Genomic DNA, 27,585 nt, shown 5'->3' on the forward strand with positions numbered 1-27,585 from the left:
ACAGGTGACCCTAATGTACTTACATGTTATACACTTATAAATCTATGTACATATGTAAGTACATTAAAAATTTTTAAATATTCTATTAGGTTACGCTTGGGAACATCATGCCATCATGATAAAATAATTTTTCTTAAATAACAGTGTGAGACAATCTTATTCCGAAGATTGTATGTTGTCATCAAAAACACAAATCGGATTTAAAATAAAACGATATTTATTCACTTTAAAAATAAACTAGTAGGTTTTATCTTTTTTTCAATTGAAAGCACACGTCCGGTACAATAAAGTCTGGACAATGTTCTTTGCTTGTTGAAAGTCAGAATGCTACTTAAATTCTACACAGCAATGTCGCTGCTTTTATACCCTTTTGCACACATAGTTGTCATTAATTCGTAGGGATCATTATACATTAACATAGTTGCAAAATAAGGTAAAAACAAAAAGTAACAAGGTTGTATTTCATAAAGAACGTTAAATTCAAAAATATGCGTTAAATTTAAATATTGGTGTGACTTTTCACAGGGTTGTATATTAAACAATAGTTAATTCATTATAAGCAAACGTTAAATTCAAAAGTATTAAATTTAGTGGAAGGGTTGTATTTTAAACAAACGTTAGGTTTTAAATATAGTTTTAAATAATAAAAATATAATAAAATACTGTTAAATAAATATGGACTGCTACAGACTCCCCCTTTGATGCTGAAATCGTCCCGATGATGCATCAAATTCTTCATCTTCTAAGCCGGCCTCTACTTCTTCTCATTTTCATTGGCTGTAACGATTCTCTTGTCTGTGCTTTTCCTTGGGTTGGTTTGTTGAAAAATTTGGAACCATTTTCCAATAAACTTTGATTACGTTGGTAACCATATGTACGCTCCCCCTGGAGCAAAACTGCACCAAGAGAGTAACAACTGGAACATTTGGACATTAGTAATTTGTCCAATTCTTCACATATATTCTTGGCTGGCCTTATACTATTGGAATCTTTTAAAATGTGGATATCCAATAAGTATAAAGGCATAAATATCTCGGATAAATAGGCATCCTGGTCGGTTTTCCCTACTTTTATTGGTGGTGCAAATAATGTGGATACTTCACCAGGTGTCCTTTCTCCAATAGGAATCGCATCTCGAAAAATATTTTGTATGGCATGTGGCGAATAATCATTCGAATCTTTTGGTGTGTTGGGCATGGGTGAAATCTTCTTCTTATCTTCAACATAACTAATGAATTTAGAAATATTGCCCATTGCCTTGGTACATGGTGAACATTCACTGCTGTCGATGTCCATACTGAAAACTCCAATATCCATAGAGTTTTTAAACAGAAATCTGGTTTTGGGCTCGTCCTCATAATACCAGCACCTTTGCGCCATGTTAAGAACAATTCCGGCCTGTTCCAGGAAATCTGCTCCAAGCAAGGTACGGCTTTTGTCTGTATTGGGGAGATAAACGAGTCGGATTTTCCGGACTCTACCGCCAATGACCACATCACATATTGTGTGCATCACCTTACCAGTAGTGGTGGAACCGTTGGCCAATGTCACCTCAGCACGGACATCTTGGAAAACACATCCATTTTTCGTCAAGATTTTCTTCAGGTTAAGACTGGCTATGCTGGTTTTTGCACCAGAGTCGAATATTGCTTCTCCTTTTAACCCAAAGATTTCGATGTGTGTTGTCGGCAATGAGTGACCAATAGTTGTAGATGAGAGAGCATTGAACGAGAGATATTGAGGACTTTCTTTTGCGTGGCTACTGCACGTAGGGCAATTTGCACGGTACACACCTGGTGCACCACATCCATAACATGCAAACGTAGGTTTCTTCATCAAACTGGTATGTGGTTGGCTCACCTGTTCCATTTGAATTTGTTGCTGCTCTTCCACATGTTGTTGGGCTTGTTGCTCGTCATGCTTCTTCTTCTTGAAACAATTCTCAATATTGTGGCCTTTCATACGGCAAAAACAGCAGCGGCTGTTAGTAACATTTTCATGTTTAATTTCTTCGTTTGTTGTTGGTGTTGGTCGGGCTTCTGTTGCAAACATCTCTGCCTCTCTGCTTGCTGAAATGAGTTCGCAAAACGTTTTAACATTTTCGCGGCGGACACGCTCACGAATGGTTATATTCAATAGGCCATATACCATATTGAGCTGCACTTCTTCAGTTACAGGAACCTTCAATTGAGAGAGCAAGAGCCGCTTCTTGCAGATAAAACTGTCAGTTGGTTCCTTCTTCTGTTGTTTTGTTTCAAAAATATTTGAAAATATACGCCAGTCCGGTATTGGTGGCGAAAATGTTGCACGGATGAGAGCTTTTGCTTCTTCAAAACTGCACACCGTGTCTTTCACGCCAATCCACCAAGTGGCTGCGTAGTCTTCAAGCAGCAGGGGCATTCCACGTACTGCATCCGGGTCAGAAATCTTCTCTATGTCCTTGTAGACACTAATGGCAGCCAAAAATTCTTCCACAGCAGCGGGATCTCTCTGCCCTTTGTAGCGTGCTGTGCATTGGGTAAACGAACCGCCTCTGCTGTTACCACCCATAGCCGCTAAAATCTGCTGGAACTGTTCCGTTGAAAATGTTGCCATGCTGTCGTCTCCGGCTTCGTTTACTACGAAAACCGTCGGTGTGCTGCCGGTTTCGTTATCTACGAAAACCGGTTGGTTGTTGCCAACGGCTTCGTTTGCACCGAAAACCGTTTGGTTGTTACTAACGGCTTCGTTTGTTACGAAAACCGTTTCGTCGTCAGCCTCAGCTGATATGTTGCTAGCTTCGTTCTTAACGAAAACTAGTTTGACGTCACTATTACCTGCTGCCGATGACGCTGCGTTGTCTTTATCGGCCACGGCGTTGGCCTTCTTCCTTTCCACCTCGGCTTTTAAAGTCTTCGAGGCCACTAAGTTGGCCTTCTTCCTTTCCACCTCGGCTTTTAAAGTCTTCGAGGCCACTAAGTTGGGCGCCAATGAGACAATCTTATTCCGAAGATTGTATGTTGTCATCAAAAACACAAATCGGATTTAAAATAAAACGATATTTATTCACTTTAAAAATAAACTAGTAGGTTTTATCTTTTTTTCAATTGAAAGCACACGTCCGGTACAATAAAGTCTGGACAATGTTCTTTGCTTGTTGAAAGTCAGAATGCTACTTAAATTCTACACAGCAATGTCGCTGCTTTTATACCCTTTTGCACACATAGTTGTCATTAATTCGTAGGGATCATTATACATTAACATAGTTGCAAAATAAGGTAAAAACAAAAAGTAACAAGGTTGTATTTCATAAAGAACGTTAAATTCAAAAATATGCGTTAAATTTAAATATTGGTGTGACTTTTCACAGGGTTGTATATTAAACAATAGTTAATTCATTATAAGCAAACGTTAAATTCAAAAGTATTAAATTTAGTGGAAGGGTTGTATTTTAAACAAACGTTAGGTTTTAAATATAGTTTTAAATAATAAAAATATAATAAAATACTGTTAAATAAATATGGACTGCTACAAGTGTAATATTATTAACAAACAAATAACGCACCACGTTAAATATGAAAAACAACCAAGCAAAAAAAGAACTTCCGAAGAAGCGAAAAAGAAGTAGAATTTACTACATGGAAGTACTGAAAATGACCTGAAGAAGTGATGATTTTTACACGGGCTTGTCATAGGAGGTATGTCCTTTTTATTCGATTCCAAATTCTCTACATTTGAAGTCATTTTTCTATTAGGTAGTCAATAGAATACAATTACTTTGACTCAAATAATATTAACATAAATAAATAAATAAATTACACGCATTTAACAATTAACTTCAAAATAAAATGGAAAAGTAATAATTAAAAAAATATAACTTCAATTTAAAAAAAAAAATAGATTATTCACTTCCACAGAAGTTGAAAAAATTCACTTACTGCTACTTTTGAAGTGATGATAAATGTTATTTTTTGGAAGTACTTCGTTTTATTTTTGCTTGGAATACATGTATGAATGAATAAATTAATGGACGAAAACATTCTACATTTATTTCATTCTAAATAAAGAAAGAAAACAAAAATTATAAAAAAAAACTTAAAACTTTTAAAAATATTTACATATGTCAAGTGTCAAGCTAATTGTATTTTTTGACTTATCACACTATTGATATAAATGTCCGAATTGTAAATGTTGTCGTAATTTCTTAATTTCGGTTCAAACTGAATATTTATGTCTTTGTTTTTACTGATATTTCTCCGATCTAAAATGAATCATTATTATTAATTTTTTTCTCTTTTATACCCACCATCAAAAAAGATGGGGAGGTATATTGGTTGTCATTCCGTTTGTAACACATTGAAATATTGATCACAGATCCACAAAAGTATATGTATTCTGGGTCCTTATTAAATTGTAAGACGATACAGCAATGTCGCCTGTCTGTTGAAAGCACGATAGAGTCTGAACGGAAAGAGCTAGAGAGTTAAAATTTTCCACAGATATCTCTTATAGATAAGATTTGTTTGGTACCCCGAAATACAGCATATCTATTTAAAAATGCTAGTACAGCAAAGAAATGCTTTCTACCAAATAAAAGGATGTTTTTTATGAACACAAATCTCTCTACTGAGTTTTTTGAGAATCGGTCCATAATTGACCCTTTCCTCCATATAAGGCCCCCTTCAGAAAACTAATTTAACGCACATTATTGTTTATAGGGGATCAATCCATTTACGGCATACAGTTTTATGGTGATTATGTAAAATTCGGTGTAGTCGACTATAACATTGTTACTTGTTCTTATTATTACTTCATACATTTCTTTTATCAGCAGTTTAAAAATACAAATAAAAAAAATGAACAGTTGCTTAAGTAAGCATTCAGTTGCATTTTGATTTGAAATTCAATCGTTTAGTACACGCAGTCGGTCTAGCTTCCATTATGCGAATATATTTTACAATTATATTTTTGTTGTATTTTCGTTTGGAAATTGTTAAAAGTTCATTGGAAACAGATACACGATTTTTACTGAAACCAAATAGGTAAGTAGGTTAAAGATTTTCCACACTAAAATTACTACTAATAACTATTTTTTAAGCCTTCCTGATGACTTAAATTTTATGCCTTCTTTGTCAAACGGACACTTGGGATTTACGGTCTTTGGCGACTCTATATACATTAACGGTGTTTACAATGGCTACAAGGGTAATAGCCGACGTGCTCGATTACCAAACTGGCTAAATGTCACGGCCCATATTTTAAATACTCAAACTAACTCATATTTCCAACACAATAGTATTGAATATACAATGAATTTGTATGAGGGCGTTTACGAATGGGTGGAAGAATATAAATGTTTGAACTTGGTTTTGAAGCAAAGGTTTTACGCGCATCGTTATTTTAACAGGGCCCTTGTATACGAAACGATTGTTACAAGAAAGACGACGTCAGGTAAATGTGATTTATACAATTTATTTTGTAATCAATCGGGTATATATACATATATTTTAGAACCTATAACAATAGAGCTACATCAAAATCCTGGTCCAAATACACAAGCGTTTGATGTAATATTTGAAAATTCAGATGCAAATAATATTAAAATGGTGAAAGCTACAACTAAAATATTGGAAAATGAGGATTTCCAACCAAATCGTACGAGCCTTTACGTAGCATTTAGTGATAACTTCCAAAACGATAAGAAAATTCTTAAACTTAATTCTGACCAGAAGTATTTATATTATAGATTTGTATTAACAGCTGATTTGAAAAAATCAGTGGCTCTAACGGAAATTCAGAACGGTATACATATATTCTAATACATATGGGAACATGTATTTTATACCCTTCACCTTTGTCAGAAAAATATATCGATTTCCGACACGGGTTCCCGTTATCCGATTGGGCTAAAATTTAACACTAATGAACAAAAAATGACCCCAAAATAAAATCGATGTTTTTTACGCCCCTCTAATTAGTTATTAATATTAAAAATCGTGTTCAAGGGTGTTCTTTATATTTTATGACCTTTCAGATTTTTACTTCATATTCACAAAGAATTTCAAAATTTCATAATTCTAATGTATACTCATATTTACAATCAGCAAAATCGATCCATAAACAACGGAGATATAAGCACAATTGCGATACATGATATGGACTTTTAGAAATTTCCCAATAAACCAAACGATATTATAACGATATCGAAACGATATCACCTAGGTAATAAAAATTATCATAAGTAATATCGTATCGGAAACGATAGTATTTACGGACTAAATTGTATCTTCCCTTATAATATCGTTATTCCATGAAAAATTAATATCGTGTTCGCTATCATAATTTTCAAAAAATTTCCTTTCGCCAAAATCAATTTTGATGGTGGGTATAAAGTCTTAAAATATTTGCAAAACTATCAAAATATGTACAATGGTGAAGGGTATACATACATATAATGTCATATATGGCTAAATTTAGTACTGTTACTTGTAACTAACATATTTAGTTTTAAAGTTCATAGTTTACATGCAAATGATCTTCTCGAAAAACACACGATGAAATGGCAGGAATTTTGGAATGAATTTGAAATTAATGTAGAAGATAATATGGAATTGGTAAGTAAATTAAATTTATCTTAATATACATATTTTTTATCTGTCGAATTTATACCGATTTATTTATTTCGATTAACCGAATAATCGAAATTTTCTTTTTTAAAATTAAATTCTTATATATACATATGTATGTACACTGAAAAAATCCATGCCTAATATATACGAAAAATATCGTACATTGTACGAATCGTTCGTTGTTTCGCACCACGAAATTCTTTCGTAAAATATACGAAATTGTACGAAATATTTTAGTATAATGCAAAATATTATTGAAAAAATTAATTTACATAAATTGAAAAAAGGGAATTTTGAATAAATATGGTAAAATTTACGAAATATTAATTTATTCAAAAATTTTTGTTCATTTTAAAATAAATTTTCTAATTTTAGTTCAAAATTATTCTCCACACGAATTTAAAATTTTTTAATGAAAATAGTTCAAGAATAATATTATACTTTTTCTTGAAATTTATAAAAATGTTGAAGTTTTATTTAATCATAATATAATTAATATCATTATGTTTAATTTCGCTAAAATTTAAGAAAAAATATTACGAAAGATTTTTGTACTTTCGTAAAAATAGAAAAGGGTTTTATTAAATAATATTTCGTATTATACACGAAATTTTTGTAAATATTACGAAAATAGAAGTTACGACATTTTTTTTTCGTAAAGTTGAGCATGGATTATTTTCAGTGGTTATTCAAGTCATGCAAATATTATTAAATCCAAAAAAATAGTTACTAGGTTTCAAACTGTTTCAAAACAGTATTATTTATATTTATTTCGTCTTATTTGATGTAATGGAATTTAGAATTTTAACGGAAGTCATCTAAAAGGATATAATAAAAGTAACGGTTAAGAGTAAAACGACGTTGAAAATTTTACAACTTTCAAAAAACGTTTACAAAGATTAATGCATGTCGAATTTGTTGTATTAAATTTATTAAATTACTTAGTCTCAAATCATCAATGCCGGCATATTTTACATGGCCAACTCCTTGCCCTCTTTGAAGACTAACCAGAAAAATAACCCCTACTTTGGCTTAAGCCCCACCGGTTTAGGACGTGGTCAACTGAATGCTGATTATGAAGGCCATAATTTTTGGGATACTGAAATATGGATGCTGCCAGCTGTAACACAATTCCAACCCCTATGGTCACAAGAACTTTTCAAGTATCGCCTTGAGCACTTACTAGGAGCTCTATATAATGCAAACAAAACGGGATACACCGGAGCAAGGTCACAATAATACAACTTATCACAGTAAAAATTTAATAACCACATGTTTCATAGATTTCCTTGGGAAAGTGCATATACTGGTACAGAAGCCACCAATCCATGTTGCCCTGAAGTGGCCACGCAGGAAATACACATTTCAGCTGATATAGCTGTTGCTTTAAAACAATTTTACGCAACCACCTACAATCATGATTGGCTATGTGATACAGCGTGGCCACTGGTTCGTGAAATAGCAAAATTTCTGCAAAGTCGTGTAACATGGAAGAAAAAAACAAAAAAATTTCATATTCAAAGTAGATAAATAATAATTTATAGACTGTTTGTTATTAAGTTTAATAAACATAATTTTTTGAAAATTACTTTAAGATGTCATGGGTCCTGATGAAGATCATGAGAACGTTGATGACAATGTCTACACAAATGTAGTGTTTAAACAAGCATTTGAATTTGCCAGGTAAATAATTATGTACATATATTGAAAGTTATTAAAATGAATTGTTATGTAAAAAAAAACTAGGGAAAGAACTGAAAATTTAGAAAAAGTCTTCAGTTTACCTTTAAAATCGTTACAATTTTCTTAAAAATGATCTATAATAATTAATCACCTATTTAAAATCACAAATTCATAAATTCAGTAGAGTTAGACAGATTATATACATATAAGAAAAAAACTGTATTACAAATAAAATAATTTAAAAAATAAATTACTATAATAAACGCATTAACTGTTTATTAAAGCACAATGTGCTGAAAGGTATTTTAGACTCGGCACAGCATAATAATTTAATTAAATTGAATAAGTTTGAAAATAAATTGTGTTATTTTATATTGTAGAAAATATTGCCAAAATTTGTGGGTTCAGATACAGATAAATTAAATGTATTAAGATGAAGAAGTGGAAATTTTGACTAAAAACCTAATATCTGTTTATGTAGATTTACACACTTAACATGTGACCCTAATGCAAACGTGTCGTCCCTGGATTGGTTAAATATTGCCAACAATATATTTATTTTGTATGACAACGTTCTCGATTATCACCCTCAACATGACGGTTATAAGCCTGGTGATCAAGTCAAACAAGCAGACACCATATTATTGGGATATCCATTGCAGTATCCCATGCAAAAGTTTGTACAGAAATTATGTATGTATGTACATTAGAGAAGTACAAAAAAATATAAATTTTGTTTAGGTAGGTCTCATTTTGCTCATTGGTATCTGAAATTAACTGTTGTAAAATTTTAGACCAATTTCATCAATATTTGTGTCTTTTAAATTACTTTTTCTTAACATTTCAGCAAACAAAATTATTGGCCATTTTCCACGCATGAATTTTTTAGATTGTTTAATAATTTTTTTCATGAGTGTAAAGAGTAAAATAAACATTAATTATTACTACATATTTGTGGAATAGAAATGACTATCACTTTCGTTGTCACTCTTAATATTAATATAGTAATACATAGCTTATTAGTAAGAGAAGGTCGAAATGTTAAGAAAATATAACTTTAATAACACAATATTTGAACACAACTTCAAGTGTTTCGATAGTGCTAAAGTTGTACACAATTAAGTTTTAGATATTAATAAAATAAGGACCCATCCAAACCAAAATGACACTTTTAAGTAACTCGAATGTACCTACATGTTTTAAAAAATAGCATTTTATTGTAAACTTATTCTTTTAGATTAACGCGTTTAAATGATTTGCGCATGTACGAAAATGTGACTCGCCGATCAGGTCCAGCTATGACATGGTCAATGTTTGCTATTAATTATTTAGATGTTGATTTACCGTCTAAAGCTGGAGAATACTTTGAAAAGGCTTACAGAGAATACGTTCGGCCACAATTTAAGGTAAAATTGAAAAAATCAATTTTTATTAAAATAAAAATTTACATGTTGAGGTTCATCATTTATTCTCATATAAATAAAAACCAATTGTAGGTTTGGAGTGAAACAAAACTTGGTTTTGAAGGCTCCGCTAATTTTCTTACTGGTATTGGTGGATTTATTCAAGCAATCATACATGGTTATGGTGGTATAAGGTTTCAATTAGAAAAAAATTTATCAAAAATGATTATCAAACATACTTATCTAATGAATAACACGAAGCAATTAACTATAAAAGGTATACATAAAAACAAATTTCTGAAATTAGGGCATAATTTAAAAATACGCTTATAAAAAGGTATTAAATTTGCTAACTCTTCATTTGAATTGATCGTGAAAAATGGAGACAACATCTTAACGTTATTGAAGCTGGGTAATCACCCTTTAGAGATTGCCGTTGGATCTGATAAGGCCTCGAATTTATATGATGGATTTTCAAGTGAGTTACGATTTTTTATTGGATTTAAAAGACTTTTAATAGTATTCTTTATTTTGGTTCTTTTCATTTATTTTGTTTAACTTAAAGTTCAATTTCAAACTGAATTGATAATAATACAAACTATAACAAAATTAGCCAAATGAATAAATCACCTTAAATATTAGATGTTAAAAATTATAAAAATATTACAATTATAATTATTTTTAATTGCCAGTGACACATATAATATAGAACGAATATAATCTAGAAGGTGTAAAGTTCAGGTTAAGTTACTAAATGTGACTGTATCTCTATTAAAAATACTATTGCAATTAAACTGTATATTTATTGGGGTTTTCTTTTTTGTTAAATTCTAGGGGATCAATATCACCGTATGTTATTCATGCATCGCTTTTCATAATTTTGCGTCATCCCATTTTTACTATTTCAGAATTTACATACATTTTTTATTTTGCCTTGTCTTTTGAAGTAATAAAATTTTTGATTAATAACGTAATATGAACAAATGTTGATTATTTCTTTATATTGATCCACTGAATTGTTTTGCTTGTAAATAAATGTGCGAAATGCAAAATCTATATATATGTATGCTTTATAACTATTGTAATCATCTATTGTTTGCATTTACTTAAACTTGGATATAGTTGAACCAGCTACATTATTCGACGCTTGTTTGCCACCACTTAAAACAACATACGGCGTTTTGGTTTCCTTTTGTTTCTGTTGCAACATGGTTAGTGTACCCAGTGGCGTGTCAGTTGAACTCATCGTTTTCATTAGACCATCTTGTTCCATTTTTTTCAGACGTTTTTCAATTTTATTTTTACCTGGCCCCTTGCCGTGGAATTTATGTGATAAATAACGGAAAGCCTCCTTTAAATTTAAGATTCGTCCATTGTCATCGATATATTCCAATTTTACGTTTGGGTTGAAATTGCTCTTGTCTTTAAAGTCCATAATAGGACCAGCATGAAAACGGTCTCGTCGGCCGAATTTATCGTCTTCACTAAAATTTAAAATACAAATTTTTTTTATATATAAATATATTTTAAATTTATAAATAAAAAATTGCAAAAATGCTGTCGACAATTGATTTGTAAACAATTGATAAATCGAGTAATGGTAATTTAATTATATTTATATTTGTATCTGTATAAAAAATTATATTAAATTGTATTTCTTTGCTGATATATATACTTACGCTGTGTTCTTATCTTCTATCGAATAGTTTTTAGCCTGTAAGTGTGCCATTTTAGAGTTACTTGGTCTATTGAGATCCTCCTTTTCTAGATAACCTTTAGATAAAGCTAAACGCAATGCATTTGCCACACCAGCGCCCACGTCTGGCTCTTCATCCAATATAGCCACATCCTCTACTTCGTCAACAATATTGTCCAAATCGGCGGGTTGATTAACTTCATCGGGATTTACCGAATTCCAAGTACCATGACTGGCTTCTATCATATCATCGGTGTTATCAACTAATCTCTCTTCGGCATTTTCGATTGCCTCAAAGTCCATCATTTCATTGGAATCTTCGTCACGATTTCCGGCCATACCGTAAGTAGGAATATCACCTAATGTTCGGCAAAATTCAGCTGTGGCATTAAGAATGATGTGAGCATCTCGATTAACTTCTGAATCCATGGCGTTGTCTTCTTCGATTTCCGATTTTATTTCTGGTTTAATAGTTTCGATGTTGGGCAACGATTTCTTAATGATATTTTCCTTTTGTTTAAGTTTGCGTGCTTTGGAGAGCATACGTTCGAGATCTTCGTCTTGTTCTTCAATCTTTATATCAGAATCCATAGGATCGTCTTTATCTCGATGAAGTCCCCCCCGACTACCAAAATGGGAAGTGTCTTCCGATAAGGGCTGTAAGTCATCGGCTTTAAGCTTTTGTCTCAATTTCTTCACTTTCTTTTTAGGTTTTTTAAATCTGAAAATAAAACATAATATTATTTCATTAATAATATATCTGTTTTTCACACTTACTTAGCCATTTCTGTTTCAGACATTGTGTCGGATGCCAAAGTGATTTGTGTATCGGCTAATGTTTCCAAACGTTTTCCTGCTAATTTTGTTTTAATTTCTAATAACTTACGGCGATATTCGCGTTCTTCATCTAAATTTTCGCCAATTACGAAGTTTTTCGTTTTCAATTTATTTCCATCCAGATCCTCATCGTACTTTTCCAATATATTTCTTTCGATGGGGTTTCCAAGTTCATCATATTGTTCCTCGAATACATTGTAACCGTAAGACAAAGGATTTTTCTTTTTGTTTTCAACATTCTTGCGGTAACGAGCATCATCTAACATGTTGACGTTGATCAAAGTGTCGCCCTCTTTCTCGTCCAAAACATCGGTATCTTTAAGAGTTAAAATAATAGTCTTTCCCTCAGAAAACTCATCCATATCATGATCAACTTTAAGACCCTTTAAATGTTTTTCTGTGTAAGCTTTGCGACGCGCTTCTGCTTTTTCCTTCTCCACTAAATCCTCTACACCGAATTCTTGATCCATTTCTTCTAAAGCTTTAGCCTACAAATATGAGATAACGTTAGATGTACAATTTTGGGTAAATATTAAATTTTTACTTTACCCGTTCTTCAGCTGCTTTTTTTTCATCCACTACCTTTTTGTTACGCTGCACCCACTTACTAATATCATCAACTTCGTCATCCGACTCACCCAGGGTCTTGATGTGAGCCAGTCTTTCTTCCAAAAAACGTTTTTCTTTCTTCTGTTTTAGCTTTTCTCTTAGTTTTTCTACCTTAGCTTTCTCTTTAAGATCTTCCGCGGGTTTGTGTAAAAATTCTCCCCATTCATCTTTATAGGACGAAAGATTTTTTTCACCTGGTTTTTTCGCTTCAGCAGCAGCCGCCGAAGTTGAAGGTTTAGAGGGGCCAGAATCTACCTCTAATGGCTTCAAACCCAATTTAGCTCTTAACTTATTTGTTTCCTCTATGGAAAGACAATCGCCGGCACCATTTTCTGGTATAGGTGAAAAATCCCTTTCTGTATGTCTTTCTCTTTCGAGTGAACGCTCTCGGTCCCTATTGTACCTTTCGGCATCCCTTGGTGAATCAAATTCTCTATCCTCTCTCTCAGAACGATGCCTAGAATGAAATTCTCTCTCATATTCACGTTCTCTGTCCCGTTTTCTATCACGTTCCTTTCGCATTTCGCGTTCCATTTCTTCATCACGACTCTCCCTTTCACGTCTTCTTTCCATTTCTCGTATTTTCTCATAACGCTCACGTTCTCTTTCCTTTTCGCGCGACCTTTCGTAAGCTCTATCACGTTCCTTGTAACGTTCACGTTCTCTTTCCATTTCATACTCACGATCCCTATCTTTCTCTTTTTCGTAAGCTCGTCGACGGCGTTCTTCCTCGAGATCGACATGTTTCGATAGCAAAGGAGGTGGAGGTGCACTACGTTCTCCTTCGCTATTACTGTTGGATTTAGAATCTACCGGAACTTCTATGCAGTCGGAACCTGAAATTTAAATACATGATCAATATTTACAGCTAGGAATCGCTTTATCGATATATCTTATTAAGTCAAAACCATTATAGTTTCCATTCAAGTATGGAAATATATAGCAACTTTCCAAACCTTTTGAAAATGCCTGTAAGAGAATAAAAGGAAATACGATGATTTATCTTTGTCCACGTAAAAAATGTGCAGACGAGAAAAGATGAGTGTCTTGCAATAAATTTTTAATAGGTATAAAAACAAAATTGCAATAATATTGGGAATATAATCGCTTTAATTTTAGACATCTTTTCAAATCTCAAAGAAACTACTGCACACCTTTCTCTTTTTGCGAAAATTCTTATTCTCCCACCCACAGTTAACTTATAATAATGCTGCATGTATGTACATATAAATGCTGCACTTTTTCACTTACTGTCTGAATCAGACTCGGCCAAAGCAATCACTTCATCACTGCGGTCGTCACGATCTCGTTCTCGACGTTTATGTTGTCTTTCACGATGGTGCTCCTTGTGTTTTTTATGTTTGTGGTGACGATGGCGACTGCTGGATTTTTCGCTTGTCAAATCTATTTGTTCTTCTTCGCCACTATGGAGCTCTCTGGGAGACCTTGAGCGATGACGCTTATGTTTCTTTTCTTTTTTATGTTTATGTTTGCCGGTTGTGGATGAACCCATAATTTAATTTATTTGATAATGTATATTTTTTTACTTCTCCACAAAAATATAAATTACTTTTCTTTTCACAAAACGTTTATTTCGATAATAGTATAACAGGGTTGTAAAGCTTATGTATATAGCATTTTTTGACAGCTGTACTAAAAGTTCAGTGTTGTCAAAACATTAATAAAAAACTATCACAAAAATATATACATGAGAGAAAAATAATAATTTTTTAATAAAATTTTAGTTGGCAAAATTTATTTTTTCCCTTAAAGTCGTACAAATGTGCATATGCTTCTTAGTTAAATAATATAATTTTCGTTTATTATTATGTAAGAAGTTAAATTTCAAATCCCGAATAGCGGCATTTGATTAGATTGAGGTGGTGGGATACCTAGATTTAAATAACGTACTAAAATATTATTTTAGGAAAAATATGTTAAAAATGTATATGTTTATTAAATCATAAATAAAGATGTAATAGTTATTCCGCTGAACCTGACATTGCATTAAATACATCCTTTAAGGCATTTAAACGCAAAAGTTCTTCTTTTAATTCCAAATAATCTAAGTAGGAAAGATTCCCATTTTGTAGTTGAAAATTTTTTACGTGTAGCACCCTCATAAGTTCTTGTTGTTTACGCACTATGTCTTTGGTGTCTTCTTTTTTAGTAACTTCGGCTAAATTCTTTAACTTTTTATTTATTTTAGACTTTTTAGTTTTTTTGCCAGATACCTAAAAATTAGAAAATATACGAATGATAAAAAATTGTTTTTAATAAATAAAAAACTTAAGTACCTCAGAATCCATATTGAGTTTTTGTAAACAAAAAATGTAAATAAAAACATGCGCTGCCTAAAGATAGTGTTGCCACCCTTCGTTATTCCTTTTTAGCAAAGATTAGCGGCATGGGAATCCTATTTATACGGAGTAATTTTTTGTTGGTTTGATATAGAGCTTTCGACTTTTTCCGATATGAAATAATTGAATTTAATTTCAAAATCAAATGGTATGTCTTAACACAGAAAGTCGTAAAACAAAATATAAAAATTGTTAGGTAGAAAATTTTATTTCAAATTAGCCTATTTTACGCCGTCACCAAATTTTTTAGTATCAGCAGTCTCTTGATCTTTGTCGCCACAGGACTTTGTTTGAAAGTGGAGGATTCGGCTTAGCCGCCGAACAAAATGCAAAACCGACGCAGCAAAAAATTTTTCAGCTTAAAACTAGGGTCAAGGCGAATTCATATAAAGTGGTATTAATCAATGAGCAGATAATTTTTTTCTTAATTTGCCTGGTTTAAGTAGCTGTCAAAGTTTGTTATTGTTTGCATTTTTATTTTAAAAATGTCCGTTAAACGCAGAAAAACTTCGTTAATATTTTGAATTATTTATGTAAAAAATCTGAAAATACCAAGCATGTCGTAAACAAATATCATTTTATTTTAATGATGGCATAATTGGTATTTATACAAATATGTTATTTAAGAAAAATATTTTATCTATTAAATGTTAACATATTACACAATATTGTTTTATATTCTATATAGTAGATAACGTGATTAACTAAACAAAATCTCTTCCGGAACACGTTATATTATGAAACGCATATGAAGTATTTACCCGGCTTGCAGCAGCTGACTTTTATGTTATGCCTTAATTTTGAAATCTATTAAACGTTAACAAATTGAACAATATGGCTTTTTATATATATATATATATAGTATGTAGATAAAGATATTAACTAAAAAAGGTCTGTTCCGGAACGCTTTATATAACAAAATCCATATGAGGTATTTACCCGTCCGGCGGCTGCTACATTATGACCTAATATTGAAAATTACTCCGACGGAGTAGAATTATCCATTCGCAACAAATATTCATTCATTCGTAATATAATATTTTCATGAATACCTATGTACTTTTGAGAGATGTCGTTAGATTTTTGTTTTATACTGTCAGAACAAAATAAAATGAAAATTGGTATGATTATCAATAAAATTAAATTGAAAATATATTTTGTTTTTACACTATTAGATTTGAAATAAAATGAAACTTCAATTTGAAAAGTTTGTTTCTCTTTTTATTTAAAATTTGTTTCTATTTTTATATTTTTGCTTAAATAAACAAGCTTATACATATATATATCCTTCTCACGAAGGTAAAATTTAAAAAAACCATACAATTTTCAATTTTCCATCCGTATTTTCAGTAAGTTTTATTATATTTGGTATTTACACCATAATATTTTTAATTTTATTTGAAAATTTTGACATGTCTTTTTACAGAATATTATAGTGTGTAGCCAACAGAGATACAAGGCGAGACGGCCTAAATCGGCGGAGGCTGACCTCCGTTAATATTTTAAAAGTCGCGCCGCCGCCGACTTCTTTCGGCTCAAAAACTAAGCCGGCTTAAACGTAGCCGTTGATTATAATTGGAATCGCGCATGTATTTCGGAAAACAAATTCACCAATTTGAACGGAGTTGCCACTATTTTAAATTATTATTGCAAATTGAAAATTGTTGCCACACAATATTGTGCTAATATTAAAATTGTGAAAACTACTATAAATGTTCATTTTTCTGCAGAAAAAACTTTTGTTTTTTCTGCAGAAAAGAAAAAGGTAAAGAAAAAGTTTCCTAGTGTGAACCAGGTCATTGCTGTTTGAAAAACCAGAGTCCTGGTCGTCAAACAAATGTATTTTAAATGAGACATTAAACAATATCTATTTGAAGGAAAAATTTTGCAATCTTTTACGCGCTGCGCAGTTGCATGTTTTCGCGGCAATTTTTCCAAATTTATTTGATCTTCTGTTGTGGTCGTGTGAAATTTTTTTAATAACAATTGAACTTAGAAATTAATAAAATTGTATGCCGAGTGGTGTCATTAATATTCATTTTATGTAATTAAAATAAGAATTTTCAATGGATTGTAATGAAACTACGCGTATTTTAAATTCGGAGACGAATGAACAATTATTAAAAACACATGCTGAAGAATTAGCCAATGTGCGTAAATTACGTTTAGTTGTCAAAGAACTAAAACAGATAGACTGCTCCAAGTTACAACTTCCTGACAATGAACAAGTAAAAAAGGTCATTGTGTTGATAAAAATTGGTGAATATCTTTATTTAAATGAGAAAAAGGATCAAGTATTAAGTGAGTATAATATAAACAAACACATTAAAACAAGAAACGTTTAAACAGTACAAGTTTTAGATCTTGGTGGAGTAACATCTAATAAACTTAACTACACTGAAAGAAAAGCCGTACGTCATCAATTAACAGCTAATTTAATAAAGGAATTGCAACGCATAAATAACTTCAGTAGTAAATTGCGTACAGAGCTTCCAGAATTACTTAGTGATGGTAATACGTTGCACACAGAGATTTTACATTTGGAGAAACAGAGGCGGTCTAATTTGGAAAGTATGATTCAACTACGGAATCGCAAGTGTAATTTTCTTAAAGTCGTCGCAGAACTAAAAATGGGTCCCTACTTAGCCTGTGAGTTGGAAGTTATGTTTGCAAATGCTCGTCATAACCAAACAAAAGTCAATATCCTACGCGGCTACTTTGTTAATGAGTTGCTAACTCGCACTGAACACAATTTGAAAGCCATACGTGAGGTGGAAGGCTATATTAATGATGCTATGGAGAAGGATCAAGAAATAAGTAATTAAAAGCTGCTTTGCTGGTTCAATTATGTTAGTTCTTGGTTTTATTTACTTTTAAGTCGTGTTCTGTTTCATCATTTATTTATTTTTTACTACTTTTTTTGATCAAATTTTTATAAACTAATGCACATTTTTATAAGCTTATTTTGGCGATTTATAATTGATACAAGATTATTAAACTTTGAATGTATGCTAATTTAAAATTGGTGCAATTTGATCGGCTTAATTTTTTTTTGTTTTTTTCCTTTGAATTTTTTTTAAAAAGTACCGTTATTTATAAAACAGCGATATAACGGTACCTCATCTTATATAAAAGTTTGTAGATAACAATTGTAGTGTGTTCAGTTTAAAAATCATTTCAATTACGCAACTAAAAGGTGAAAGACTAAATATAAAAGTTTGTAGATAACAATTGTAATGTGTTCAGTTTAAAAATCATTTTAATTACGCAACTAAAAGGTGAAAGACTAATATTTTAATGTTTTTTTTTTCGACTCGAAAGTTACAGAACACGGGCACAGGAAAAAATTTAACGTTTTTAATATTGATTTTCTTACAAAAGTACCCATATTTCAAAAATATATCTATATAATCTTTCACATGATAAATATTTGGAAAGCCTAACCCATGAAGTATTTATTTATAAAAGGTTTATAACACAAAATTTTCATACGAAATTTGATTTATAGTTCGTTTATAAAATAATATATGTTTAATGTAATTAAGAATGAAAATAAATATGGTAAGTAGTCATCAATAAGCACTAAATGGTAAGTATACATACATACGTACGTACATATCTATATGAAATAATATTTCTAACACATTCATATTTTATATCTTCAATTAAGAAAACCTTTTTTTAACCGTTATGTCAGCAAAGGCAAATTGAAAATGGTTGAAATCGGTCTATTATTTCACCTAGCCCCCATACAACCGTACCTCCCGATTTGAACTTTTTATTATAACTACGTCATTATTCCATTTTTGGTACTTTTTCTTCCTTTAAATAATACTCTTTGTATTTTCTTCAATATGAACTCAAAACACATGATTATTAAACATACACAGTCCTCACTGAAAAAGATTCTTTAAGAGACAACTTTTTAGTACTTTTTATCTCATAAATTGTAGTTTTTTAAGTTTTTAAAATATTAAACCTAGGAACATTAATTTTGACATACATGGTCTTGACTGAATAATATTCTGTATGTGGAGACTATTTGGTACTTTTATATTCTTCAAATGGTACGTTTTTATAATGGTTAGCCGGGACACACACAGTTATTAAATGAAGAATTTATTGAGAGAGATTTTTGTATTTTTTCGTTTTTCCGATGGTTCTTTTTAATATTTTTACGATATTGAAGAGAGATATTGGAAATAGAATTTAGTACATATAAAACTAAAACATTAAAAAAATTTTGATCAATTTTAATTTTCTATAAAAGTAAAAAAATTTGTATGTATTTTATTTATGTTAGGGTAGCGAAGCACCCAGGGTATGCTAGTTAAACATATAAGAATTATCATTCAATTGAATTCATTCCTTTAAAGAATGAATTCTCTTAGGAATTAATTCAATGGAATATAAATCTTTAGAATTTAAATTCAATTAATGATTTTAAAGAATGATACATTAAAACATTTAAAACCCATTTAAAAATATAAGGAAATTAATTCCGAATAGAATTCATTCTTTCCAAGCATTGACTACATTATAAATAAGTATAAGTTTATTGAGTTAATTATTTTATCCGTATTGATTTTTTAAAATGAAAAATCAGAAGTGATAGAATAACTTAATTCATTGTCCACAAGTGCATTTTAAAGCGTAGAATATGTAACATGTTCTAATAATTCATCTTCTTCCAGTTTTATTCTCATCACCATGTCTGTTACTTGCTGCATAGCCTTTATTTGATTCCGGCTATTCATGCTGCATATTGTAGATACAATCATTTCCCCAAATGCATGAACAGCAGGATTTGCATGTCTAGCTTCATTAAGTTCACAGGCTTTTTTTAAAGTTTCCACAGCTTCACAAAAACTTTTATCAGCATCAGAATTAGACTTTTTTAACTTTTTACGCAGCAATGGTGGTTCAATCAATGGGTCATCAAATATTTGAGTAAACTCTTCACAGTTAACTGGTGAAGCAGTTGGAGATACAGATTTTGACACAGTTGATAAAGGCTGAGTTGGCGAAGGTGGAGGTGAACGCTTTTTAAAAAAAGATGACATTCGAATACTTTGTCCTCTGCCTCGTAGTCTGAAATATAAGTACGTGTTAAATAATAACTAACTATAAATAGCTTTCGAATAAATCTAGTTTGTGCACCACACCAGACTGTATGGAATCAATTGTTCAAGAAGTGATTTATTTGATGCTTCTTCATGGATATTTTATGTACGCATGGACCTCCAACTAACATATTGGTGTGGAACTTGAAAACTAGAGTTTAACAAAAGCATTCACGTATGTATTCAAAATTACGGTCTTGATGCTATATGAGGCCTTAAAAATTCCATCATCTCAAAGTAGGGCCAGACATGTATATTCGTATCAGATTCGGATGACAGTTCTCTTTTCTTTATCTCTCGTGTGAACCGATCCCTTAGACTTGTCCATCTTCTTATTGTTTCCTCTTCTAAAACGAACAACATAATAATTCATTAAAATATCTCGCTGGTTCAAGGCAACCTATCGGAAGTATTCAAATATCATTTCCATAACCATTTTTTTTACTTTGTCTGTACCTGTTGACTCCATTTCATGAGCTATTTCGATCCAAGCTTCCTTTTTTCTGTCAATTGATTTGTATAGTGGATTGTACTTGTTCCATATTTCATTTTTCTCTTGAACAAGAAAAATTAATTTTTCGTCGTCCATCGTGAGCTAATATTATTTTATGTTCTATTCAAAAGTTTTTTTTTAAACTTTGATATATGTTACGAAATAGTAAAAACCTCTACGTTAATTTACGATTATTTATGTCTATTTAGTTTTTCCTTAACAATCAATAATTTATTTTTGTTGTTACGGCACGTCACCATACGTCTATGCACGTATGTATTTATTTTTTATATTTACACAAGGTTACGTCGCGTTTCTGTTATACTACATTTATGAGACTTAAATAAGTGATGCCATTTGTGTAATATTTAGTACCTAAGAACATATAATTCTCATCAGGGTTGGTACAATTGTACTTTTTTGTACCATAGCTAAGGGCATTTACAAAAACAAAAAGAGTATCAAGCCCATAGGGCTTGGGCATCCTTGATCTAGAGACTACTTTAAAAATTAGTCTTTGGACTATAGGAATAGAATAAAAACTATTGTGCTAGTGGATTAGCACATTGACTAAAGAACTTATTGATAGATACTTATGTATGAATGACTAGTTTACTCAGTTTACTGCTTCAAGTACTTTTGTTTTATATTGATATAAATTTGCAAATGTATAGATTTAGTACAATCGGATTCAAAAAAGTAAAATTTTAAATTCTGCTTTGTACAATTTGAAATTTCCATTTGCCATCCCTGATTCTCATATTCACAACTTTTTTACATTTATTACATTATGATACGATAACATGATAGTAAATGGATTTTTTAAGTTTTATTTCACCTAGTCAATCATTTACAGTAAAAGAACTAATTTTAATTAAATATATAGTTATTTGTTTCTTGTTTATCAACATTATTCGCTTCTCAATATTTTACTTTATAAAAAAACCGACTTTTGAAGAAACCGGTTTGCGGTTAACCTAAAATCGGCCATTCCTAGAAAACAGGTTTGTCGGTTTGTTAAAAATGTGTATATTTGAAAAAAAAACCTTTTTTTTTAAATTTTATTCAGGAATATTTTTACTTATTATTGTCAAAAACGAGATTTCCTACAAAAGGGCTCATAGGGCTAAATACGGGTCTATCATTATACATGTTGGCGGAGGAATTTACGTCTACTTCAAAGTTATTTATGTAGATTTTATAAGTGAATTTTGACCTTGAAGTCATTTTCTGAAGGAGAGTTTGTATGGGGACTAGGGTAAAACCGGTAGAGTCATTTAAAGTTTTATAAAACTATGTTTTATCTGTAAAGTCATTTAAAGTTTTATAGTACTATGTTTTGCAGATTTGTTGAGATAATAGAACATCACAGCAGCCTCTGGGCAGGCTTAACTAACGTACGGCTATAGTGCAGTGCAGAGTTTTAGTGCCTGGTCAATTCAGTAACACCTACTAACGTGAGACGTACATATGATAGAGTGACATTCAGGCTACTTGGCTGCATGTTCCCTTCTCACTTTAGCTGCTGATAGATTAGGAAATCTAGTCAGCATTACCAGGGAATACTTGGCAAGTGATCGAAAGTAGTGAGTTGCTTGGGAATTTCTATAGAGGAATCACTTCTGGCTATTCCCAAGTGAATAGCAATCATAGAGCTTTTAACCTATTCGAAAGACCCCATTCTCAATGCGGTCTTTGCTGGAGCGATATAAAACGAAATCATCCAATAGATCTGAATGGAACCAGCTTGTCGTGGTCTTTTGTTACTCATAGGAACCATAAACCTATTGAAAATGGTTAAGATCGGCCCATTATTTCACCTGCCCCCTGTACAACTGTTCCCCTCGACAAAAGCTGCAAAACCAAGTTCTATACTAGCCTTGATGACCCTGATGAATTTTATAATTATAGAGCTTCATTTGACCCTAGCCCCTATAAAAAGTACCCATCAACATTTTACATAAATATCCAGTTTTATTAAACAATAAATGGTTTATGTATTTCTGAGGCAAGGTGCAATTCAATTTAAATGATTTATTATGAATACTAAATTACATTTTATTCGTGTACAGGTGTAGGGTGTGGTCGGCCTCGCCCGACTATAATTTCTTATTTGTTTATTTATATATTCGGCAAAGATGAAGAATATTTCAAATTTAAAAGTAACCATTTTAATCACTTATGCATAATGACAAACACAAATAAAATACAACCTAATTTTTTATTTATTCGCAACGATCCCATCGCCAAATTGTACCGTCATCACAGACGCACACCAATACAGAACCATCTTTCGAAAACGTTGTTTGCCTAATGGCACTTGTACATTTGGGGTGTACCAATGTGCTGCATTTCGTTAAATTTGGATCAGATGCATCTAATTCCCATACATACGTTTTACCTTGCTGATTACCTAATGCTAAAATTTTATGCCACAAATTAAATGCAAATCGAATGAACCATATTTCACATTCCTTATAGTCGAAATGGTGTATTATGGTTGTCGTGGTCTCTTGCGGTTTAAACTCTTGTTGATCCAGTTTACCTGGCTTCCAGCAAACTATAGAATTTTCGCAAGATTTTGAAAGTACGAAATCACCAAACCATTGAACACAATCAACATAGTTACGATGAACGTCGCGCGTAGAAAAATCAGGAAAATGTTCCTTGATCGTAGGGAAAGGGGTAGTATTTTTGCTTGTGTTCCACTGGCAGCTATTTTCGATCGCATCTTTGATCGCTGGTTTATTAAGACACCATAGTTTTAATGAATGGTCCATACCACTGGACATGATGCGATCACCTTTTAAATCAAAGTCTATAGAAAGCACCTCGTCGCGATGTCCTTCTACGCCGCCAAATATTGCCACGCATACATCCGTGTGTACATTCCATAAACGTAAAGAGTGATCCTTACTTCCTGATAACAAGATCTGTGGTAACCTAGGATGAAATTTCAGTTCGTTTATGGCATGGCCATGACCAATGTAGTGTTTTGTACTCATATTTTTAGATGGATTGAAAATACGTATCACACCACGATATCCTGCAGCAGCCAGAATGGGATCGGACGTTTCAGGGTCATAGGACCAAGCTGAAGTGTAGAAATTTTCATCGGGCTAAATGAAAATATTACTGCATTTTAAAAAAAAGTTTTCTAATTTAAATACTTACATCGGGATCAGCATAGCATTGTAAAAGTCTCATACTACCACCAGTTTCTACATCGGCAACACTAGAACACTCGTAAATAGAAACTCGATCTTTGCCTACACAGGCGAAAATGGCATGTTCATTGCTTAAGAAATGATTAAATTGGACACCAAACAAAGGTTGGCCGTGATCTTCCCGCAAATGACAACTATGTAAATAAAAAAGCCAATTAAAAATTTAATATTCATATTCATTTCTGACTGAGATCTAACCGTCTCAATGGAAAAATCATGTTTTTTATCGTTCTCAAAATTTAGCTTACTTTGTTCTAAAATTATTTTCACAACATTTGAGTGCGTTTGCAAACCCGATCGATTTCCAAAAGATATTTTATTTGGATCACCACTCTGAGGGCACACGTTCAATATATGCAAATTGATCAATTTGGATAACGCCCTAAAATGTAATATCGTTTTTGTTCTATTGGGTTTTTGTATTTTTTTAACAATATTCAATAAGCGGTTACAAATTTCTATTTAACAATATTTTAAAATTTTTAGAAACCTAGATCCCTGAAACAGTTTGTATGGTGCTTTATTTTTATTATTTATAACATTTTCGGGCTTTAGGCCCTGCTTACGATGTTTAAATCTTAACACAATATATTTTACCTTAAATCGTAAGATACAAATAAGGTAATTTTGGAAACGATAAATCAAACATAATATTCTTTGAGTCTGCCTAATGTTTAAATACTACACACATCATAAATATGTACATATGTATGTATGTATGTATGTATGTATGTATGTATGTATGTATGTACTTACATGTATTTAAATAATGGTTTAACTATTTTGGGTGGTCTAACTTTTCGGTGTATTTTATTATGCCGGAAACTAGGACTTTTGCTGCGTGATGTTGTTGTGGTGGTAGTTGTACTCATTACACTCATAATGTCGTCATCTTTATCCTCAGCAATGGAATCATCCTCTCTATCCTTCAGAGTATGTTCATCAGTAATTTTAGTTTCTTCTAAAACCATTGGAGTTGGTTTCTGCTGTTCTCTACTTTCATTGGGTGCATTTTCATTTACATATTTTTCTTCATCACTTTTGTAAGTATTTATTTCATCCAGTGTCATTTTTGTTGTTAGTTTTATATTTTTGTAAAAAATTTAAAATGTAAACAAAAGAATTTGCAAACTAATTGAGTTGCCAGCCTTTTAAAAATTGAGTAAACTGAGATTCCAGCCAACCTTTTACAAATTGGGTAGAATCAAATCCTTACGAGGATTCTATAAACCGACTTTTAAACATCGAAAACGTCACGCCGACTTTTTATTAAAATCGGGGCTTAAATTAAGCGTTCTGATCCAGCTGATTTTAATACTTTTGTTTATATCACATGATAGTACTTGTTCTTGTGACTTCAACAAAGGAAAAAAAATTATCCGCTCTATTAGGGTCCGGGAGTTACGGGCCTCCAAAGTTTTGATATATAATTGCATATATCTTGATCAATAATAAACGGATATGGTCGATATGGGTATCATTGGAAAGGTCTTTGAAAGAGCTTTCCATTGATATGTAAGATGACAAATATCATTAACCCATTGAGAGCCAGGGTCAATTTTTATGATTTTTTCTTTTGGCTTTTTTGAAAAAAGTACCGTTATCTCCAAAATATATCGATATAACGGTACCTCGTCTCACATGAAAGTTTGTATACAACATTTGGGGCTTTCCATTGATATATGTTTGAAAGCTATAACCCATGAAATGCAGGAGTTATTTAAGTTTAAAATTTCATATTTTACTAAATTTTATAAACATCAAGTGCTTGTTATTGTATACGGTCGATATGGGTATCATTGGAAAGGTCTTTGAAAGAGCTTTCCATTGATATGTAAGATGACAAATATCATTAACCCATTGAGAGCCAGGGTCAATTTTTATGATTTTTTCTTTTGACTTTTTTGAAAAAAGTACCGTTATTCCCAAAATATATCGATATAACGGTACTTCGTCTCACATGAAAGTTTGTAGACAACATTTGGGGCTTTCCTTTGATATATGTTCGAAATCTATAACCCATTAAATGCAGAAGTTATTTAAGTTTAAAATTTCATATTTTAGTAAATTTTATAAACATCAAGTGCTTGTTATTGTATACGGTCGATATGGGGATCAGTGGATATGTCTCTGAAATACCTTTCAACCATGTTCAATTTTTATATATTTTTCATTTATTTTTTACAAAAGTACCGATATTTTATTTTTCTACAAAAGTTCCGTTATCTCAAAAATAAATCGATAAAAAGGTACTTTATGTCACATGAAATATTATAGACAACATTATAAGCTTTCATATGTTATATGTTTGAAAGACTTAGCTCATGAAATGCAGAAGTTAGATAAGTTTAAACATTAATATTTTAAAAAATGATGTAGGTACACATGTACCTATATGAAATAATATTTCTAACACATTCATATTTCATATCTTCAATTACAAAAAACCTTTTTTTAAAATGAAAAATTATTTCAAAAAAATCGCGCGATTTTTTTGAAATAATTTTTCGCCTGCGGCGCAATGTAATTTTCTTCCATTATTCAATAACTTCACCAAAAATGTTAATCGTGCGGTGCTATAGGGTTCTTTACAATTAAATCATTTTAACAAAAAGTGAAAAACTTTCGCCTACGGAGCTATGATGACTTATTTCCCTCAATTTAATTATTTCACCTTCATTTTATTTTTCATTTCATTTTTTTATTAAAAAGTGAAACCCATTAATTCATTTCACCTAGTTTTGCTTACTTTCTGAATTAACTTAAAAAACTTCTGGACTTCATAACTTACAGAATTTAAACTTATACCTAAAAAGCTCCAAATGTTATCTACACAATTTCATGTTAGGTGATTTACCCTTACGTCGATTATTTTTGTAATATCGGTACTTTTGTAAAAAAAATAAATGAAAAATATATAAAAATTGACCATGGTTCTCAATGAGTTAATGATATAAGTTATAACATACATCAGTTGAAAGGTATTTCAGAGACATATTCACTGATACCCATATCGACCGTATACAATAACAAGCACTTGATGTTTATAAAATTTACTAAAATATGAAATTTTAAACTTAAATAACTTCTGCATTTCATGGGTTATAGCTTTCAAACATATATCAATGGAAAGCCCCAAATGTTGTCTACAAACTTTCATGTGAGACGAGGTACCGTTATATCGATATATTTTGGAGATAACGGTACTTTTTTCAAAAAAGCCAAAAGAAAAAATCATAAAAATTGACCCTGGCTCTCAATGGGTTAATGATATTTGTCATCTTACATATCAATGGAAAGCTCTTTCAAAGACCTTTCCAATGATACCCATATCGACCATATCCGTTTATTATCGATCAAGATATATGCAATTATATATCAAAACTTTGGAGGCCCGTAACTCCCGGACCCTAATAGAGCGGATAATTTTTTTTCGATCACTGCACTCAGAACGTAAAATGCTACAAGGTAGTAAAAAAAAAACTCTAAAAATCAGCTGGATTAGAACACTTAATTTGCTCCAAAATCGGTATATCGACTATGTTG

General features: G+C 31.5%; 6 protein-coding genes across 7 annotated transcripts; 2 read left to right on the top strand and 4 right to left on the bottom strand.

Annotated features, from left to right (window-relative positions):
- The first annotated feature begins 4,869 nt into the window (after positions 1–4,869).
- On the top strand, positions 4,870–10,750 carry LOC111683711 (protein-glucosylgalactosylhydroxylysine glucosidase). The gene is made up of 12 exons (XM_023445814.2): positions 4,870–5,021; positions 5,078–5,430; positions 5,491–5,781; positions 6,493–6,593; positions 7,554–7,837; positions 7,892–8,130; positions 8,204–8,291; positions 8,773–8,967; positions 9,529–9,697; positions 9,788–9,971; positions 10,032–10,172; positions 10,260–10,750. The coding sequence occupies exons 1-12, from the start codon at positions 4,921–4,923 to the stop codon at positions 10,313–10,315; spliced, it is 2,202 nt and encodes a 733-aa protein (XP_023301582.2). The 5' UTR covers positions 4,870–4,920; the 3' UTR covers positions 10,316–10,750.
- On the bottom strand, positions 10,215–14,486 carry LOC111683702 (U4/U6.U5 tri-snRNP-associated protein 1). The gene is made up of 5 exons (XM_023445804.2): positions 14,088–14,486; positions 12,777–13,672; positions 12,168–12,715; positions 11,374–12,111; positions 10,215–11,178 (listed from the first exon to the last, which is right to left on the bottom strand). The coding sequence occupies exons 1-5, from the start codon at positions 14,347–14,349 to the stop codon at positions 10,797–10,799; spliced, it is 2,826 nt and encodes a 941-aa protein (XP_023301572.2). The 5' UTR covers positions 14,350–14,486; the 3' UTR covers positions 10,215–10,796.
- Positions 14,487–14,769: 283 nt separating this feature from the next.
- On the bottom strand, positions 14,770–15,374 carry LOC111683963. The gene is made up of 2 exons (XM_023446083.2): positions 15,134–15,374; positions 14,770–15,070 (listed from the first exon to the last, which is right to left on the bottom strand). Exons 1-2 carry the CDS (start codon positions 15,143–15,145, stop codon positions 14,819–14,821), a joined length of 264 nt encoding a protein of 87 aa, XP_023301851.1. The 5' UTR covers positions 15,146–15,374; the 3' UTR covers positions 14,770–14,818.
- A 1,250-nt stretch (positions 15,375–16,624) lies between these two features.
- Positions 16,625–18,241, top strand: LOC111683897 (augmin complex subunit dgt2). Of its 2 annotated transcripts, XM_046945033.1 has the most exons (3): positions 16,625–16,785; positions 16,982–17,497; positions 17,558–18,241. In XM_046945033.1, exons 2-3 carry the CDS (start codon positions 17,263–17,265, stop codon positions 18,019–18,021), a joined length of 699 nt encoding a protein of 232 aa, XP_046800989.1. In that variant the 5' UTR covers positions 16,625–16,785; positions 16,982–17,262; the 3' UTR covers positions 18,022–18,241. The 2 variants fall into 2 exon arrangements, with proteins under 2 accessions (XP_046800989.1, XP_023301794.2); XM_023446026.2 differs by having other exon boundaries at positions 16,627–17,497.
- Positions 18,242–19,431: 1,190 nt separating this feature from the next.
- Positions 19,432–21,413, bottom strand: LOC111683989. The gene is made up of 3 exons (XM_023446108.2): positions 20,776–21,413; positions 20,513–20,666; positions 19,432–20,287 (listed from the first exon to the last, which is right to left on the bottom strand). The coding sequence occupies exons 1-3, from the start codon at positions 20,906–20,908 to the stop codon at positions 19,843–19,845; spliced, it is 732 nt and encodes a 243-aa protein (XP_023301876.2). The 5' UTR covers positions 20,909–21,413; the 3' UTR covers positions 19,432–19,842.
- Positions 21,414–22,782: 1,369 nt separating this feature from the next.
- Positions 22,783–25,277, bottom strand: LOC111683812 (polycomb protein esc). Its single transcript, XM_023445931.2, has 3 exons — positions 24,796–25,277; positions 23,987–24,173; positions 22,783–23,931 (listed from the first exon to the last, which is right to left on the bottom strand). The coding sequence occupies exons 1-3, from the start codon at positions 25,107–25,109 to the stop codon at positions 23,038–23,040; spliced, it is 1,395 nt and encodes a 464-aa protein (XP_023301699.2). The 5' UTR covers positions 25,110–25,277; the 3' UTR covers positions 22,783–23,037.
- Between the last annotated feature and the right edge of the window lie 2,308 nt (positions 25,278–27,585).

This window comes from Lucilia cuprina, chromosome 2, assembly GCF_022045245.1.
Source record: "Lucilia cuprina isolate Lc7/37 chromosome 2, ASM2204524v1, whole genome shotgun sequence".
Taxonomy (NCBI): domain Eukaryota; kingdom Metazoa; phylum Arthropoda; class Insecta; order Diptera; family Calliphoridae; genus Lucilia; species Lucilia cuprina.